The sequence below is a fragment of the Pteropus vampyrus genome, unplaced genomic scaffold (assembly GCF_000151845.1).
Source record: "Pteropus vampyrus isolate Shadow unplaced genomic scaffold, Pvam_2.0 Scaffold384, whole genome shotgun sequence".
Lineage (NCBI taxonomy): Eukaryota > Metazoa > Chordata > Mammalia > Chiroptera > Pteropodidae > Pteropus > Pteropus vampyrus.
This window is the reverse complement of record NW_011889165.1, coordinates 102646-120811: the sequence shown is the minus strand read 5'-3', so window position 1 is coordinate 120811 and position 18166 is coordinate 102646. Positions and strand designations below refer to the sequence as shown.

Sequence of the window (18166 nt, the reverse complement as noted above, 5' to 3'; positions counted from 1 at the left end):
GTAGAAATAAAAAATCTAGGATATGGTTTTACTGGTGTAGGGGAACTGGCATTTAATCATTTGTGTTCCAAGATATTTATAGTAATCAGGAAGATTTTGAAAATTGTGAAGGCTTAATGTGTAGTTTCTAGTTACAGTAATTTTAAGCCTCTTATGCAATATAGACGTTTTGGAAGCTGCTAAATGTTATATATTTTTTTCCAGAACCAGATGCAGTAATTTGGTAAAGGATACAGGTAGAAGAGATCACTAATTTTCCTTTTCCCCTAATAAGCTATGTTTATTATGCCAATTTTAATTACCATGCAATCTAATGGATTTAAGGCTTATATTTTCCACATCACTAGACATCACAAACATGAAAGCATTTTATACTGTCATTATGCATCAATGTTTGTACTTGGTTATACATATATACAGAAATTATTCACACATCTTAACCTTGCTATTTCCTTCTTTCAAACCAACCTAATTTTACCATTAAAGCAGCTTTTTAATAAATGGTATAAGAAATACAGCAAGGCACACTTTTTTAAAAAACTTTTTCTCATTACCACCTCAAGAAGCATAAAAAACAAAACTGTTGTACATAATTTAATAGTAGAATGTCACTAGTTTATAATACACAACACCATATAGTTGTTTCTTGAAGTGCTGCATAGATTATTAGTTTTAAAATAAAATAAATAAAACAGCGCTTTTAAAAATTACTTAATTTTGATAAAAGAACCAGTGTTTCTTCTCTATGCTGCTCAAATCAAATGTTGGCCTTTTAGGTAAAACTCTTTCAATAAACATAGGCATCATACCATTACAAAAACTTCAGATTGAAACATGAAATTGGTCAAGTACTGGGAGGGGTTCATTCCAGACAGGTGAACTTAATGGACCATCAATTTGGTGAGCTGCAGATCTTTAAAGAGCAGATGGGGAAGGGAGGAGGCAAACAGAAAAGTCTTGCTGGAGAGGCAGGGTTGGTAGAGGTAGCTTGGGACAGGAATCCATGGGAGAACAAGCAGCTTTGCTGAACTTCAGAGACAGTCACCTAAAGAGAACCAGTGCACACATCCAGATCACAAGGCTCATGGAGACAAACCGCATTCGGAAGGAAGAGTCATCTTAGGAGAGGCCAGTGTAACAAATGGCAGTGACGTGATGGAACGGAGACCAGCCTGGGGTGGGAGTATGAGGCCACCCCTGAGTTGCAGCCAGGCTTATCTACAAGAAACAAAAAAGTGACAGGAAGAAGTTTCAGAAATGTCTGTTTTATTTGCAAAACCCAGACCTTTGAAGAACCACTGGAAGCTGCCATTTTGGGACAACCTGCTAATGTTTTGAAATAGAAAGACACATAAAATATAAAGTGATTTTAATAGCCCAGAGTTCACATGACTGACAAAAATGTTTCAGAATCGAGGTGAAAACTATATCGATTTTAAAAAGAAGACATGGTCGTAAAGAAAACAAGAAAAATAATCGTTTGACATTTCCTCTGGATCTCATCTACTCCTGCCTGTGAACTCGGTTTCAAACACTCGACAGCCTCAAATCACTACGAAAATGCGAGGCTGCTGATGCCAAGCAATGCAGCAAAGTATCAACAGTGATACACAGACTGAGAACCTAGGCCCTCAGATTTAACCCTCCCCATCAATGACAATATGTGCAACAGTGGAAATGAACAACTCCTCTATTACATAGTGGTGAAATATTGATAACAGTGTGATAACCCCAAATGTTCCAGCCCCTTGACTATAAAAGGATATAACTGGGACATCTAACTCAAATACAAATGCATTTCATTTAAGGTACAGACAGCATTGTGCAAATGAGAATGATTCAATTATGTCTGTACATTTGATGGCTCATATACAAATCTGTTCCAAACTCAGTTGGTTCAGCCTATTTCTAAATGGCTAAAATCAACCTGTTGAATGGGAAGAACAATTAAATTCCAGGTTTAGGCAATGTAGAATGCAATTACTTTAGGTCCTCTGACCAGCTCTCAGATAAAGCAGCCTTTTGCTTCTCTGGATTTAAGCTGAGTTCCGAAGTCTGATGTCAGGTTGCTTTATCGTCCTTTTAGAACTAAACACTCTCATTCTGTCTTGCTCTCTCTTTCTCAATAATCTTGCAAACTGTTTAAGAGCCAGAAAGTCTTTCACTAATATGGTTTGGCTGGAGCCACAGGAAGTTGAGGAGAGAAGGCAAGTTTAAGAACAGGGAGAGACAGGCAGGAACAGATGGGATGAAATTCGGTATAGCAAAATAATGCAGTCACTCAAGAAAGAGCATGGTGCATTGTTCAAATGCAGAGAACATGACTCATTTGAAATCTGGACACTGAGTAGGGAAGCCTTAGGTGAGGCAAATCTGGTCTTTAAATGCTGGTATTTAACTTCTCTCGGAATAATCAATTCTTTCAACTTGGCCCACTTGAAAAGGGGCAGGCCAAATTGGCTGAGACACAGAACTGAGCTCTGTGTGTGTGTATGTGTTATGGGTGTTGCCCAATAAAATCTTCATTATTTAGCATGGCAGGGCTAGTCATTCAGAAATATTGGATAATTAAAAGAAAATACTTCGCATCTACCAGAACCTTGATTTATTAAAGTAATTTTAAAAGTAAATTTGATAAGATTACACCTGTATCATTTAGTGAAAAATGAATATACTATCACCAAGAGTACTTTCTTAAATGTGCTTGGCCAGCTTTGGGTCATATTAAACACTAAGTGTTAATCCCATCAATAGAATGAAAATGTATGGTGTGTACATGAGAAATGTTTGCCTTTACAGCTCTCTTAGTTTGTAAAAACTGAGCAGCAGCACTTTTTACTGCATATGTGTATACTCGAGCATACATAAATACAAGTAATTGCCTAAAATCCAAAATCTAACTATCACCTCTGCAGAAGAGTAAAGTAAGAAACGCAATGGAGCTAAAAGTTCTAAAGGAAATAATACGTATCCTAAGTAAATACTGCCCCCCCCAACATGTACACACACACACACACACACACACACACACACGAGTAAAACAAAACTGAAAATCAGAGGAAGTCAAAAGGAAAAAATAAAAAGTACACTCTGGCTGCATGCAATGAGTTAAATTTTTATACCACAGGATTTATCCTGCATGAAGTTTAGGGTTAAATCATTCACCAAAGATCAGAGGCTTATGATGAGGATTATGAAGAAATAACTGTCAGAATACAGCAAAAAGATTAGTGCAAAGTACATCTCTTAGGCAGGTCCTAGGAGGCACTCCAGACATACATTATGTGCTTCCTCCAAATTAGGCAGAAATATCTGGATCTATCCAGTTACCTTTCCTTTGATGTGATTTGCTGTAACTGACCTCTCTATTTTTGTAGAAACATGACACATAAATGAAAATACTGAAAAGCACAGCAGTGTGCCTGGAAATTGGTGCAAATGCATACTGTGTTAGATCGTGTTAAAACTTCTCAATAATTTCAGTGGGTTTTTAATTAGAACACAGTCAATGAGAAACCTTTACAAAAATTTTTGAAAAAAATTTGTTACTGTTGTAGATTGTATTGCTATTCTAAGTTACAGCTCTTCTAGAGGAAATTACAATAATTTCATCATTTGAGAATTTATTTCTGAAAAAGAAAAAACAGTGAGTTGAATTTTAAACTTTTGGTGAATTTTATTATCCTATTAAAAAGAGCACTCCAAATGATGGTTTTCAAATGGGTTAAAAAGTAGAGCTTTTTCTTTTTCTTTTTTGAATCTTGCGGGAAGAACAATGACAACAACTAAGCTTTTATAGACATGAAACCTCATATTTACCAAATAATTTTCCTATGTATCCCTGACATTTAACACTGAAGTCATGTCAACATTTTGAGATTAAATAACTTGTCCTGGCCAGTAGTATTTTAACAATGTGTAAATCTTTATACCCAGGTACCCGTACTAATGACTGGCAAAAAATTTAGGCATCCAGATGTTTTGTGTACATGCTACTGAAAAAACAAAACAAAACAAAACTGATTAAGACTAGTAAATATGGCTATTTAAATGGCCCTAGGCTGATAACGAGTCACTTGGGGGCGATGTGAGTTCTGCAGAAGTAAAATCTGGCTGCTTCTCCCATTGCCTGGGATAGGGCCAGGCACTGCATCGCGGGGGCTCAACAAAATATTGCTGACTGGCAGGCAGGCTGGCTGATAGTTTTACACAGTCCCTGCCTGTAAAATGTGAGGGTTATACAGATCCATCAGCGCATTCGCTTCCCGAAGTCAAAAGATGGAGCTGCTTACAATTTACATTTCATTTCAATCCTATGTGCATGTAAAGGAGAGAAGAAATCCTCGGAGTATTAAAAAGGGAGGAGTGCATCCTGGAGGTTTCTCCAGTGCCAGAGCTTCTGGAGCTCTGGATCATCACGACTGGTGACTTGAGGGTCACAGTCACATGATGTCATGTTCAGAATGGTGTTGCTTTCAAGCCTTTATCCCCTTTCAGAGAACAGAAATCAGCCAGGCTCTACCAGTCCTTCTGCGGAGGTTGGCAGAGCCAACAGTACAACTGTTTCTCACAGAACTTGTTTTGAAACAGCTTCTAGAATTGCAGTTATTCTCCCCTAATGGTCAGTTTTACTGCATACTGATGGAGAATGTGATTATAGGGTGGACAATGTTTCACAGAAAATACATTTCTCTCTCTCCTACTTTTGTTCTCACTTGCAGCCAATTGTAAATAGAATCTGAAACTTAGAAAATTAGTTGAGCTATATTAGTAAGTAGGATGCCTTTCTCCAATTTTGCATACCGAGTTTATTTTTAGGGTATATATATGGTATAGATTCCCCCCTCACTCCTCATTTCTAGCAGCTCTACACAGAATCACACATTTTAATGAGCCTAGGGCACAGGTGTTGCAGGAAAAAAAATAATGATGTTTGCCATTCATCTTTCAAATTAAATAATGTGTTTTTAAATAGTAACTTTTTTCATAATACATTATGGGAACAACATTTATCTGTCACATTTTAAAAGATGTATTTGTAATAAATGTAAATTACTTTTAGAAAATCAGTAATTAGGCTCATCAAAAAATAAACAATCTGCCACAAAAAAGATAATCTTTAGCATAGTTAAGTATAATAACTGTTATTTGAATAAGTTAACAAATTAGGGTAGATTGCTTCTGTAATTCATTTCCTATAGCACAAGTTTAGGTTATAGCATTAAGCTTCTGGAGTGGGGGTGGAGATGGCATTCGGCACCTCTCACTTTGGTGAAATAGAAAGTCTCACATTCAAAAGCTCAAATTTTCTTTAAACTTGATTGAGAAAGTACATTTATCACTGGGGCTTACGAATGGGAAATAACAGAATTTTTGTGTCACTCTTAGAACCAGATCAACATCTCAGAATTATCAATCAATAGCTGTCTTATTAAATATGAGTAGAATGACTTTCTTAAAAAATTTGATGAAAATTAGCCTGTCACTTTCAGGCAAAATTCGAATATTCTGTTTTTATCAAACGTCATTAACTTGTCCTGTATTCTTTCCGCGTTTGCTTTTTGGGCCTGTGTCTCAGTCTGTGTGTGGATAAGTAAGAGCCTCTTCTTTAACAACAACTTTCCCCTCCTGTTTGAATCCTCAGACTTGGCCGTGATTAGGAGTTGTGACAGCACAGCCTTCCACTGGGAAACAAATGTGACGATAGTTAGTTTAGACAGAAACATAAAAGGAAGGCCCAGATCAGGAGAAGCAGCCTTTAACCTAATCATTGTTCATCTTCAGGCACTGAAAGGAGCGGGCGGCTCTGTGTGCAGGAAACTGAAGTGGGGAGCGTTGTCATTGTGCATGCATTTTGATCAGAGGGGATGAATTGCAATTTGGAGAACCATTTTCTCTTCCCTTGATAGAAGAATTTGAGGCCCTAAATTACTTGGCTACTTCCTCAAATTTTGTATTCTTCTTGCCAGAATGATGTAATAAGATGTCTACAAATGTCATTTGTGACTTTTTCCCCCATTTGCTCCACAGTTACTTGCATTGTTGGGAGTATTTCTTCCACCTAAACGTCTTACTCAGATAAATATTTGCCATGACCCAGTCACTCTGACTAGTCTTTTTTCCTATCATGGCTTTGTTGACTCAGACTCATATTTTAAGTATGTGTGAGTGTGTGTGTGTGTGTGTGTGTGTGTATTATGCATATAATATATATGCTAAAATATTAAATATATATTAAAAACACAAGAACTATACATACCTTTCAATGAGATGATTTTCATGCTTGGAGAGGGTTACATTCTACCTATGCATATTTATATGTCGTTCTTCATCAAGGTTTAGAAGATTTTCTTCACAGGTTAAAGTTTTGGGGTTGGGACACAATGCAGCCTTGTCATTTGGCTGCTTTGCCTTTGAGGAGAGTCCTGGAACTCTAGAGTTGTCTGAAGCAGCATTACGTTCTTCTGGCATTCCAGACTCACCTGGGTATTTCGAACTTTCTTTTTCACTAGCCAGCCTTGAAAGATTAGTTGAGTCTGAGCTTTCTGCACAGACACTGGAAGCTTGGGGTATACCACCCACTTCCTTTCCAACGTCAGATTCTTTCTGAGGGAGAGGACTTGAAAGAATCACTATGTCTGCATTATCAGCTAAGAGAGAAATATCACTGGACCTAGAAGAGCCTGCTACTGCTTGTAACGGCATTGCAGCCTCGCCGGGAACTGTGGGTTCATTTGGAAGAACGCTGGAGGAGGAGGGCACATCTCCGTCGGGGTCATCCTCGACACAGGCCTCGAAGAAGCATTCGATGTCCTCCTTGTCTTCCAGGCCAGAGTCAGTAACGTCCAGTGGCAAAGGAGTGTTGCTCTTCTCTTCCATGTAATTGGTGACCTCCCCACAATCACTGTCATGAGATGAGAGGGATAAGTAGGAATAAAAGTCCCCTTTTCTCAGCTGGATGGGCCGGTGAGAATGTTCCAACACTTTCTCCTTGATTTGCGTTAATGAAGTAGGAGTAGCTGCCTCATTTTCAGGTTGAGATTTACTTTTTAGGGCAGTTGAAGCCATGTCAATGATTTCCTTAACAAAGTCACGTACTGAAGAATCTTCGGCATCCTTTTGCTGGAAAGCATCTGGCTCACAGTCACAACAGGAAATGTCGCTGATAGAGGCATTGTCCTCTGTGTCATTTTGCTCAGGTGCTGGGCAGCAACCAGCAGATTTTCCAGCCATACTTGGTGCATCATTAGGTGAAGACTTCGGTACATCAGAGTCCTGACTGTTGATAAGTCTGGTTTCTGAAGGCCGTGCTTGGCAAGACTTCTCGGTGGGAGGAGAAGCAGCCCTTTGATTTTCAAAGTAGTGGTGGTTTTGACATTTCTTTGGAAGATGTTTAACAGTTTGGAGGGCAAATTCCTTTCCAACCATGTCTGAATCATCTAAGCTATCCATACATGCTTTACACTTACAATGCTCACTCTCTGAAATCCTCTTCCTGGTTGAACCAAGGTTTTCTGATTCCTTTGAAATTCCATTAAGTTTGTCCTTCTGTCTTTCTGGAGTACTTTCAATATTGCCATTTTCCATGTCAGCCACATATGGATCTTTACTAACTTTGAAAATATTTTTCTTGTTTTCACCTTTCGTCCCTAACTCATGGGTATGGGATAAATTCTTACCATTTCCATTATTTTCTGAGAGACGTTTTATGGAGCCATTTAGAAGGGCCTCGATGTTCAGGGTATCGGCGGGATTGGTCATGTCACTACTACCTACACCCTTACTGCACTTTATTTCATCACTGAGATTACACTTTCTCTTATCTCTTGTCAAGGAAAACTTTGGTCTAATCCAGGTCTGCAGTTCATTCTTTATATAGTCCAGCCCTGACATCAAGTTGCATTCTTCATAAATTTCATCGTCTGTTGCAATACTGGAGTCGTCATCTTCATCTTTGATGCACAGCTCTTCTTCTGTCAAGGTGAGGGTAGAGCTGGAGAGGAGGTCACTGTCATCTTCATCATCAGTGCAAGCAGAGGTGCAAGAGACATTAACGATCATGCTGACATTGACGTCACTTTCGTCAGCCACTGAACGAGTCAGGCGCTTCCTGAATGACGCGTTTGATTCCGGGACCTTGTTCTTGTGTAACGCAATATCTTCTGAACAAAGAGAGAGCTCATCACTGCTGCTAAGTTCTGTAAGAGATGCGGGCGAGTCTTCATTGATAGAAGATGCTATGTCCAATGACAGCTGGCCAGTAAAGGACATCTTTTGGGAACTGCTTTGGAGAGTGATATCAGAAACACTTCGCTTTATCTTTTGCTCTGAGGGGCTCTGGATATTCTCCAAACGATTCAGGAGATCTAATGTCCTTTTACTCAGTTCACCAACTGAGCCACTGCTCACGCTTATGTCTCCAGAGCTGTGACAGCTAAAAAGATCTTCATTGCTTTTACAGGATGTCAACCAACTTTCTAAAGAAGTACTTCGCTGGAGGCTGTCGCTGCCATTTTTAAAGATGCCCGATCCAAAGAAATCACCCCCCGGAGAAAGGGACTCAATAGATGAGCTATGAGATAAAAGGGAGAGCTGTTTGGCATTCTGCATGCCAGTGAATGTCTTCTCTGCATCACCACTTTTATATGAATTGCGATCCATTTCATAGGATGTGTGTGCCAAAATCCTTTCATGGAGGGGTGCATCTGGTTGTAACTCTGTAGCCTGATGTTTAGATTTACAGGATTTTTTATCGAAATAAAAACCATGAAGCAGGGGATCCTCCACATGTGCTTTTTCACTTTGTGACTGTTTCATTATCACTGGTAATTTGAGTTTTGAGCCTTGGAGGTACGAGTAATCATAAAATGTAAACACATCATGTTTTCCTTGTAATTCTTCTCCCAAACAATCAGGGGTATGTTTGGTAACACTGTTTAAATCTCCGACTTTTCCATTTATACAACCCACTAGTGAAATGGACGACTGAGAGCTATTAGGAGGCTTAACGCATTCATCCTCATCTTTAAATTTTTGCTTTACCACGTTAACTGAATCTCCCGTTTGTGGGTCCAGATGTTCAGTTTCAGGGTTACTTGGGGACCCATCTACTGAATTCAGCAAGCACATTTCCGAATTGGTAGTGGTTTCGGTGTCTCCTTCACTGACGATTCCACTCTCACTGCCCGAGTTCTGGCTCATGTCTCCTCCGTGGCATGGGCAGGGCTTCGCCATACTGGAACCCCCTAGAAGATCTGGCAAAGATTTGGTAGATGAAAATGAAGAGTCTTTACTGAGACTCTTAGTTAAAACACTAGGCTGTGGCATGCTGGTGAACTTTGGATTGCTTTTCAGGAACGGCAGGTGCTTGTCTTCATAGAGCTCCACATTGTGGAGGCTGTATACCTGGTAAATGTGTGGACTGGAGGGGGCGGTAATGCTTGAGGCATACTGAGAACCCCCATCGTCGCCTGCCTCTTCTTCGTAACCAGGGTCTTCACTACCTGCCTCTTCAAGTTTTAAGGAAGGCATGACAGGTTGGGGTTCTTGATCGAGGTCATTTGATTCTTCATTCAAACTAATTAACTTGTTACTTATATCAGTTTCATCCCATTCTAGGGCATCCTCACTGGTCCCATTAAGGTCCATCAAGCCAGGATCAATCACATTCAAAGTCTCCTGTGTAGGAGGAAGAAAAGAAGAATTAGGGAACACAAGCATGAAAATGTTATCCTTTAAAAATCTCTTGGAAGAGTCAGAAAATAAATTTGCCCCAAGCATAGATTTGAAACACAGCATAATTATCAGCTCTATTCCTCTCTGGAATAACATCCAAAATTATTGAAATAGGCTTTTCTATCAATAGTAATTTGTCACTGAAGGCAATAACATAGATTAAAATGTAAGATTATTATAGTCAAAGTGTAATTTATGGAATTAACCGTTTCCTATTGATTCATCTGCACTTTTAGCCTTGAATTGAGTGAAGATAAAACTGTCAGGTAAATGAAGATAAAAAGAAAAGAATAGCCCACAACATCTCTTAAGGTATATTCGGTCTGATACTGTTTTAGTTCTAAAATCCATAGAGGAATACTATTTGTAGCCGCATATGACAAACTGCCTCTTGCCTCTATTCCTGGATTCTCCACTTGAGGCAGTTTTTGCTTTGGGAAATAGAATAGAGCCGTAGCCACCTGTAGAGCTATTCATGGTTCAGAGGCTGTCCCATGTCCATCCTTTCCTCTGCCTTCCCCTTCAGGGCAATGCCTCTTTAGAATTGGGCCCAGCTCTCCATCAGACCCAAGATGAACAACACTTGATTGGTTCCCTCACCTACATCTTCCTGGACCCTGAATCACAGGCGCCAGGGCTCCAGGGCAGTCCCTTAATCACAGTTCTCTGAGTTCCTTTTTTCCTCCATCTCTGTGAAAGACATTCCACTTTGTCCCTTGTTGACTTGCTTCACCATTGTCAGCCCTGCCCCTTATCTCTTACAGGTAGGAAACTCCCCTTCTAGCCCACCTCTGGCCCTAGAATAACAACTATCTGAAGACTTTCCTGACTCCCAGGGAAGTAGTCCAGATTCTCTCACGCTGCTCTCTGCCTGAACAGTTGGGACCCTGGATCTTTGCTTGGACTTCTTGGTTTTAACTCTGTTTAGGTAGAGCTTGACTCATTCTGGGGTGTAGTAGCTGAATGGACTCCTGGACTCTGTCCAGATTCCTTCACCATCCTCACTTGCTGTCCAGCTGTCTGGATTCATGCTAGAGCCAAGAGAGGTGATGTAGGTACTGCAGGCCCTGCCAGGCTCAATGACAGAAGAAACTCAGAACTTTGCAGTTCAGCTTCTGCTTATGCAGGGTAGCCAGGCAGAAGAGCATGACTCTAGAACTATGCAGAGTCACTGAAGTACTGATTTTGCTGCTGACCTGCATGGCCTTGGGCAAGTTGCTTAACCTATCTGAGCACCAGGCTCCTCACCTCACTTGATAAAGAGGGCTAGTGTTATCTAACTTTGAAGAAAATTCTGAGTACTAAACAAGCTAATGCAAGTGAAGGGCTGAGAAAGCAGTCAGTATAAGGTAGCCATAATTCTTAATGTATATAGAATTGCTCTAGAGTGGCCATACGGCAATTCATAAAGGGTTCTTCCTGCCTATCTCATTCTCTCCTTTTCATCATCCCTTTCAATTTGCTCTTAAAACCACGAGGGATTCATGACAGGGTAGGTAGAGAGAAGTGTCATAAAGTATAACAGGTCAGCATATTTGCATTACAATTCAGATTTAACAGTCTGGTTGAAAAACAAGCCATAATGACTTATTCCTCAGTAGTGAGAAAAGGGTTTCACCAGCAACACAATTAGCAGAACTTTCTTAAATCTGAAATCTTCCTAAAACTAATATTCAAAGGCTACCACACAAACCCATTAAGTATAAAATACCCACTGGAACTTTATTATACTGGATATGTAAGAGATTAAGTTTAAAAGAGTCCAGTTACAAAGTAAACATTAATTAAGAGATATTTTTAAATTTTATAACAAATCTTTCCTGCTGCCGATGTTATAGCAGTTAATTTATTTTTTAGTATACCCACAGTCATCACACTCGCTTAGGTATGTAGTACATTCACTGTGATGAATTTTTATTAGAATTTCTGTTTATTCTTTGCTTGCTGATAAAGACAGGACTAATGACCGGTTAGCATGGCTAATGAATGTTAAAATCTTCAGCTGTAGAAATAATCAATCAGTCTAATCAAATAGTATATTAATTTCAAATATATCTTGGCTGACACTATACTCTGAGAGTGCTAATAAATAATTGAACCAGTCTTTCAAAGAAGCTCTCTTTGTAACTCTCTGGTTAACTTTAACATTTAGCAGCACAGATTTTCCATGAAAGTCCCAAACCCAGGGGCTCACACTAGATGCCGGAATTATGCCATCTGGAAGTATGCTGGGAGCTTAGCCCAAGAAATGCTGGTAACTCGGACTTGTCTTCCATGACAGTCATTTTCTGACCAAATGCTTTACAAATGCAAGCTGAAGAAAGTACAAAACAGCAATAGCTAAAAGAACAAATACTTTGCTCAGTAACGTAGTTGGAGTGGAAAATTTCCATAGAACATAATATTATCCTTTTTCATTCTTAATTTTCTCCTCCTGTAAGTCCTCTTAAATTTATTGTAATTTCTGAATTTTTTTTGTATGTCAATTCCAGGGAGTATCTGACAAGATTCATTAGTAAATCATTCACTTTAGACTTTACACTTTACGTATTAAACAAGTGCTACTCACTCTGCCCTCATTCACTCTCTTCTGTTGTGAATTAAATTCTGTCAATATTTTCAATAAAATCTCCATTTCCTCAAGATTTAACCTCAAACATGAAGTGTAACCTGGGGGCAAGAATGTGGGGAAAGTTTCCAATAGGAAGGACATTAAAATATTTATATAACTAAACAGTTGTCTTTGAAAAAAAGATTATACACACAGAGAGAGAAAGAGAAATATAACTCTAACTGGTGAGACAATATTTGGTTAAATGTTCTCTTTGATGATAGCCCAAGATAGTCACAAGCTAATTAAGCAATTTTGTTGTTGTTTTTCTAGATGAATTGTCTGGGACTTTTTAAAAAGACACATGTGTTCCTGTCTTTGATAAAGTGACAAATCAAAAATGGATGCGCTGGTAAGCTCTGCAGTCAGACTGCCTGGGTCCCAAGGAGATTGTAGAAGAGGAGAGGTTGGGAGGTGTGGTAACTCATTTCCCTCCTCTTATCCCACATAGAAAAAAAGTGGATATAGACAAAATCTAAGAATATTTGACTAAAACTAAAAGGATGGTAAGTAGCACTTAAGATTCCTTTAGAGAGTCTGCAGTTCAGAGATAATTCTGAATTAAATTCATGTGTGCAAGGGTCTTTAATTCATAAACTTGCTTAACTGGTACAGAACTTTGGCCTCTATATTGATAATCGTATATACACACATCTTTACAGATCTGCTCAAGAAACAAGTGGCATTAGCTAGTGCTGGTTTATTTTTATTCTTGGAAGCGGGTTATTTATATTAACACAATATATACAGAGAAAGTAACTAAAAGCGGCTAGAGAAATGATGATGATGATGATGAAAGACCCAAGATTCCAATTACAGCAAGTAATACATATCCAAATGAACTCCCCACTGTACTTGTATGTCTTTGAGTTAGGTTTCCCAGAAACGCATTTCTAGTATTTTCTTAAATTTTTAAGTTAAATGGTGAGTTTTTATAAGAGATAAGAAACATGTTATCGGCTAAAGAGTGAAGATGAAAGAAGATGGCATTCAATAAAACAACTCAACAGAGATCTGATACAGCTACTTCTGGATTCCTTTAATTTCCTTTAGAAAGTTGCATTACTGACAATCTAAAGAATTTCAAAAAAGCAGGATGAAATGAATGTCCCACTCAAAATTTTGGTGCTCAGAAGGGGCAAAACCACTAGGAAGTCTTGCAGTTTATGTTCTCCCTGTTTATTCTAGACCCAGCAGTCTACTGAGCAACACCCCTTGCAAAGCCCTGGGAGAATTGATTTATCTGTAGAAAAGCAGAATACATCAAAAACATACAAATAGATAATAATGATAAAAACATAAACAGAATTCATCATAACTGAATCAAGATATATATATTTACCCTAAGGGAAAAAGCAGGCCACACAGAAGTTTGAGGGGGCGATGAATAGCAGGGAGAAAATACTATATAGGTCAGGGTAGGGGAATCAATTGAAATGAGGGGCAATTCCAACATTCATATATTCACTCTGCTTTTTTGATGCAATATTTTCCCTAGCGCCTACCTCCAAATCTGAGACCAAAGTGTCTGAGTATTACATGCATATTTATTTTCTCAAATTAGACTTACGTAGAAATTTTTTTTTAAACAAAAACATCAACAACCGTAACAAACAGCTAGTCCTCAGAAAATGGAAAGACAACTTTGATGAGAACTTGAAGTCTGTATTACTATGACTCTTGTTGGGCAGAGACTAGATTCAGAGCTAGCAAGAAAAAATATAGATGAAAAAGGAAACAGGATTAAAAGCAATGATGTTGACGGGTTATTAACCATTCTGAGATTTGGGCTAGAAACTCAAACAGATCTGGGTTTGAATCCTGGATCCCACTCTGATGTGTTAGCAGTGTGATCATGGACAAGTTATTTAATATTCTATGCTTCAGTTCCATCATTTGTATGTCCACGGTAATCACAGTACATTATATCTACCTTGGAGGTTGTTAAGAGCTGTAAATGGGAAAATGTACGTACGGTGCTATGGAGAGGGCCTGGTACATAGCAGGGATATGGGACTGGCAGTTCTATATTCCCTGTGCTGAAGTGAGAGGAGAACAGTACAGCTAACTGTTAAGGAACTGTAACAATGTTTGCATTAAGACTGGTGGTTGGTTGACGCATCTCTATAGTGCAACCACGTGCGTGTAATTCAGTGAAATAAACATCACTTAGTGCCCTTACTCCCTTCCACTGCACTGCAAATGAGGTGTAGGTTTGTCTTTGCATGTCTTGACTATGCTTATCCTTCAGGAATAACCAGATGAGAAAAGACACCTCCCCAGGCCTCAGTAAGGCCCATAGCTCAAGAACTTTCTATTTCCTGAAAATAATCTTTTTTTTTTAAAAAAGGCAAGTCCATTGTCTGTGAAATTCTATCACAACTGACACATTACAGCAATCAAATACTGCTCACTATCTCTCAGATTGACAATAATGTTAAAGTAACTTGTCTCAGCTCAGAAAATCCTTTGAAAGTCTATCTCACACTAATGATCAAAAACTGTTCTAGTGAATGCTCTTTTGCAATAATGAGGCTGATCAGAAACTCAAAACCCCAGGTCATCTTACAAATATCACTAAAATGCTTACCAACATGGACATATTTCCTAGCCTTGATTACACAGATATTTCTGAAATAATTGAAAATAAAAAATCCATTAGCTGTTGTTTTAAAGTAAGTTTTATAATAGCAAAAATTGCCTTAGTTCTCAACAGGGAACAAAGACAAAAGTGAGTCTAATATTGGGAAGTAGGGGTTTTCCTCTCAGATATATACTCCATGGGGCTCTTTCTGTTCTGTCTCCACTAGAGCCTGAGTACCTAAAACAGTGCCTGGCAGAGAGTAGATTTAAAAAAAAAAATACCGAGTGAATTGCAGGAATAAAGACTTGTCCACGGTCTCACGAACTGTTGAAGGAATCTGGGAAAAAGTCCTTAAGTTAAACTCTGCCATGGCAAAGCCACCTGGAGAATTTCTGACTTTCTAGCTGGTGCCACCTCTGAGTTATAAAAGTTAGTAGCCTCAAAAACATTGTGCTTCTTTCAAGAAGCCAGACAGGAAAAGTCATATACAGTTGACCCTTGAACTATGTAAGGGTTAGGGGCATTAAATCCCGTGCAGTCAAAAATCCATGTATAACTTTGACTCCCCCAAAACGTAACTACTAATAGCCTACTGTTGACTGGAAGCTTTACCGGCAACATAAACAGTGAATTAACACATATTTTGTATATTATTATATACTGCATTCTTACAATAAAGTAAGCCAGAGAAAAGAAAATGTTATTAAGAAAAAGAAAATACATTTACAGTATTTATTGAAAAAAAAAAATCCATGTATAAGTGGACCCATGCTGTTCAAACCTGTGTTGGTCGAGGGTCAACTGTATTGTATAGTTCCATTTATATGAAATATCCAGACTAGATAAATTCATAGAGACAAATGAAAATTGGTGGTCCCCAGGGGACTGAAGAAGGGGAGAGTAGGAAGCAATTGCTTAACAAGTGCGGAGTTTCCTTTTGGGGTGATGAAAATGTTTTGGAACTAGAGGTGATAAGTTTACAACATTGTGAATATACTAAATGCCACTAAATTGCTCTCTTTAAAATGATTAAGTTTATGTTATGTTAATTTCACATTAATTAAAAAAGAAAAAGTAACAATATTCCCCAGTCCTGTAACACCATCAAACATAACAAGACTTCATCACTCTATTGAGGACCTTGCTTAATAAAAATATTACAACTGATAATACTTCTGAATTCATTTATATCACTGTGCATGTATTACCAATAAAGATAATTTTTATTACAGACTTCTTTGTTTGGTCTGCATTCATGCTCATCATTCTCAGAAACGCCGAAGAGAAGAACATCCTGTGTATAATACTTCCCTCAATTCAACTTCACTCATTTTGAGGCAACAGTCTCTTTGAGGAGAAAAAAAGGAGTGTGATTAACAGAGCCCTTGTTTGCTGAACCCCTGGCAGGATCACCAGCGACCTTCTGAGAGCCCAATCCAACTGCATCTCCTTTGGCCTTATTTTACTTATTCCTCTGTAGCATTTGATTCCATGTTTCTGGAAATTTTCTTTTCCTTTGATTACCCTGAGGCCGAGTCTCTTTATAAATCCTCTTCACCTGACTATTAAATGACAGTATGTCCCACAGTTCTATCTTGCCCCTTTTCACCTAACAGACTCCTCTGCCATGTGTTTAGCTGAATGAGATCTGATCGTCTATCATTTTGAAGGGTATATAGGCTACAATGAGGAGAAAGGAATTCAGAGAAAGTGCTGGGGGAGGGGGCCACTGCAAGAAGAAGGAATAGTAAAAAGCAAAGGTAGATGGGATAGAGTCTTATGGGTACCTTCAAAGGAGTAGTGAGCAACTAGCAAAAGAAACATAGAGGAAAAGCCAAGTAGAACTGGTATAATATTCTGGGAGCTGAAAGAAGGAAATTTTTAAAGTCATGGATGGTTAAGAGTGCTATAGTCAGAAAAGATAAGAAGAGTGAGAGGTAAAGGAAAGCCACTGAATTAGCAAGAAGAAAGTCATAGAGTGGCTGTTGGGTGAGGAAATGAGATAGGACGTGCTAGAAAGCAGCCTGAAGGAGTCAGGTTTCACCGTGAAACAACTGTTGAAATTGGGTGCCTGGTCCCGCCAGGTGCTATCCACTGCCTTTCTGGGCTTCTAGCAGCTGTCTTGGAAGGAGAACAGAGGCCAGAAGCCGTGGAGGCCCCAGACTGGATAGGAAACTCTTAAAGTGTTTTAACACTTCGTCCCTCAACAATAGACACAGTAGTACATCCTAACTCTTGTATCTATTTAAAACAACAAAAACAACAACAAAAATCATATTTAATACTTTTAAATTAGACTTTGTGTGTGAAGAATATGTCTGCCAGAAACTTTAAGGAAGCTGTAGGAAGGAATTCCACAGAAGAAAGGATATACTTCTTTCTTCCCTTCCAGTTTCACTGGAGGGTCAGCCTCAAAGAAGTGATATTTCGATTAAAAGGCAATATGTTTATGGCAATAAATTAAATAAAGTTAGATGCTGTCACAATTTCTACATAACTTTTAGGTGTATGAACCTCAGTGTTGGGAACCTCAGTATTAAAGCTAGGTGGCAACAGGTGAATGCTTGCATCAACCTATGTTTTTCTTAAACAAGTTAATTATTGTATAAATAATTATTCATACTTGTTAAGATTTCACTGTAGGAAAAAGTTACTTTCCCACGCAATGCTGAATGTTTTACTATAACTAGAAAAATAACCTACTTCTTCTGGCAAATAAATTTTGACTGTTGCATTATATGTAAACATATAGAAATTTATATTATACTCAGAACAGACTGAATAGGAAAACTAGTGTATCTTTCTCTTCTTAGTCACTATTCTGTTTCCCTGAAAAATTTCCCCAGAGTTTCAAGAAAGTACCTAAATTTTAGATTGTTTTAAAATGAACTAAAAAAAAAAAAAAAAAAATCTTAGGAAGAGACTTTTAAATAAAAGGAATTTATTTAATCTGACATCTTCAGAATCATGTCAGCTAAAATCAAAAGAAAGTACTAAAGAAAAATAACCTCAATAAAGTTATAAAAACCCAACTACAATAAAGATAGTAGTATTTTCTACATTCTACCCTATGGTAAATCTATTCGAATAACAATGACAGATCCACATGCCAAGTTACATAAACAATTTTTTTTCCCCCTAATGATAACATCTGGCCCCATTTTTCTGGCATTACTTTAACTGTTTGGTGTTTGCCTTTTGACTCTCAGAAGTTGACATAACATTTGAGTTTTGTG

The 18166-nt window shown here is 38.3% G+C and overlaps 1 protein-coding gene across 1 annotated transcript in view; it reads right to left on the bottom strand.

Annotated features, from left to right (window-relative positions):
• Window positions 1-581: 581 nt before the first annotated feature.
• LOC105305421 (A-kinase anchor protein 6-like) overlaps window positions 582-18166 on the bottom strand; it is a gene marked incomplete at its 5' end in the record, with an annotated part of 117780 nt that continues 100195 nt past the window's right edge. The window contains 2 exons of the mRNA XM_011380015.2: window positions 582-1218; window positions 6260-9678. Coding sequence (XP_011378317.1) covers window positions 6301-9678 — 3378 coding nt within the window. The remainder of the gene's footprint in view (window positions 1219-6259; window positions 9679-18166) is intronic.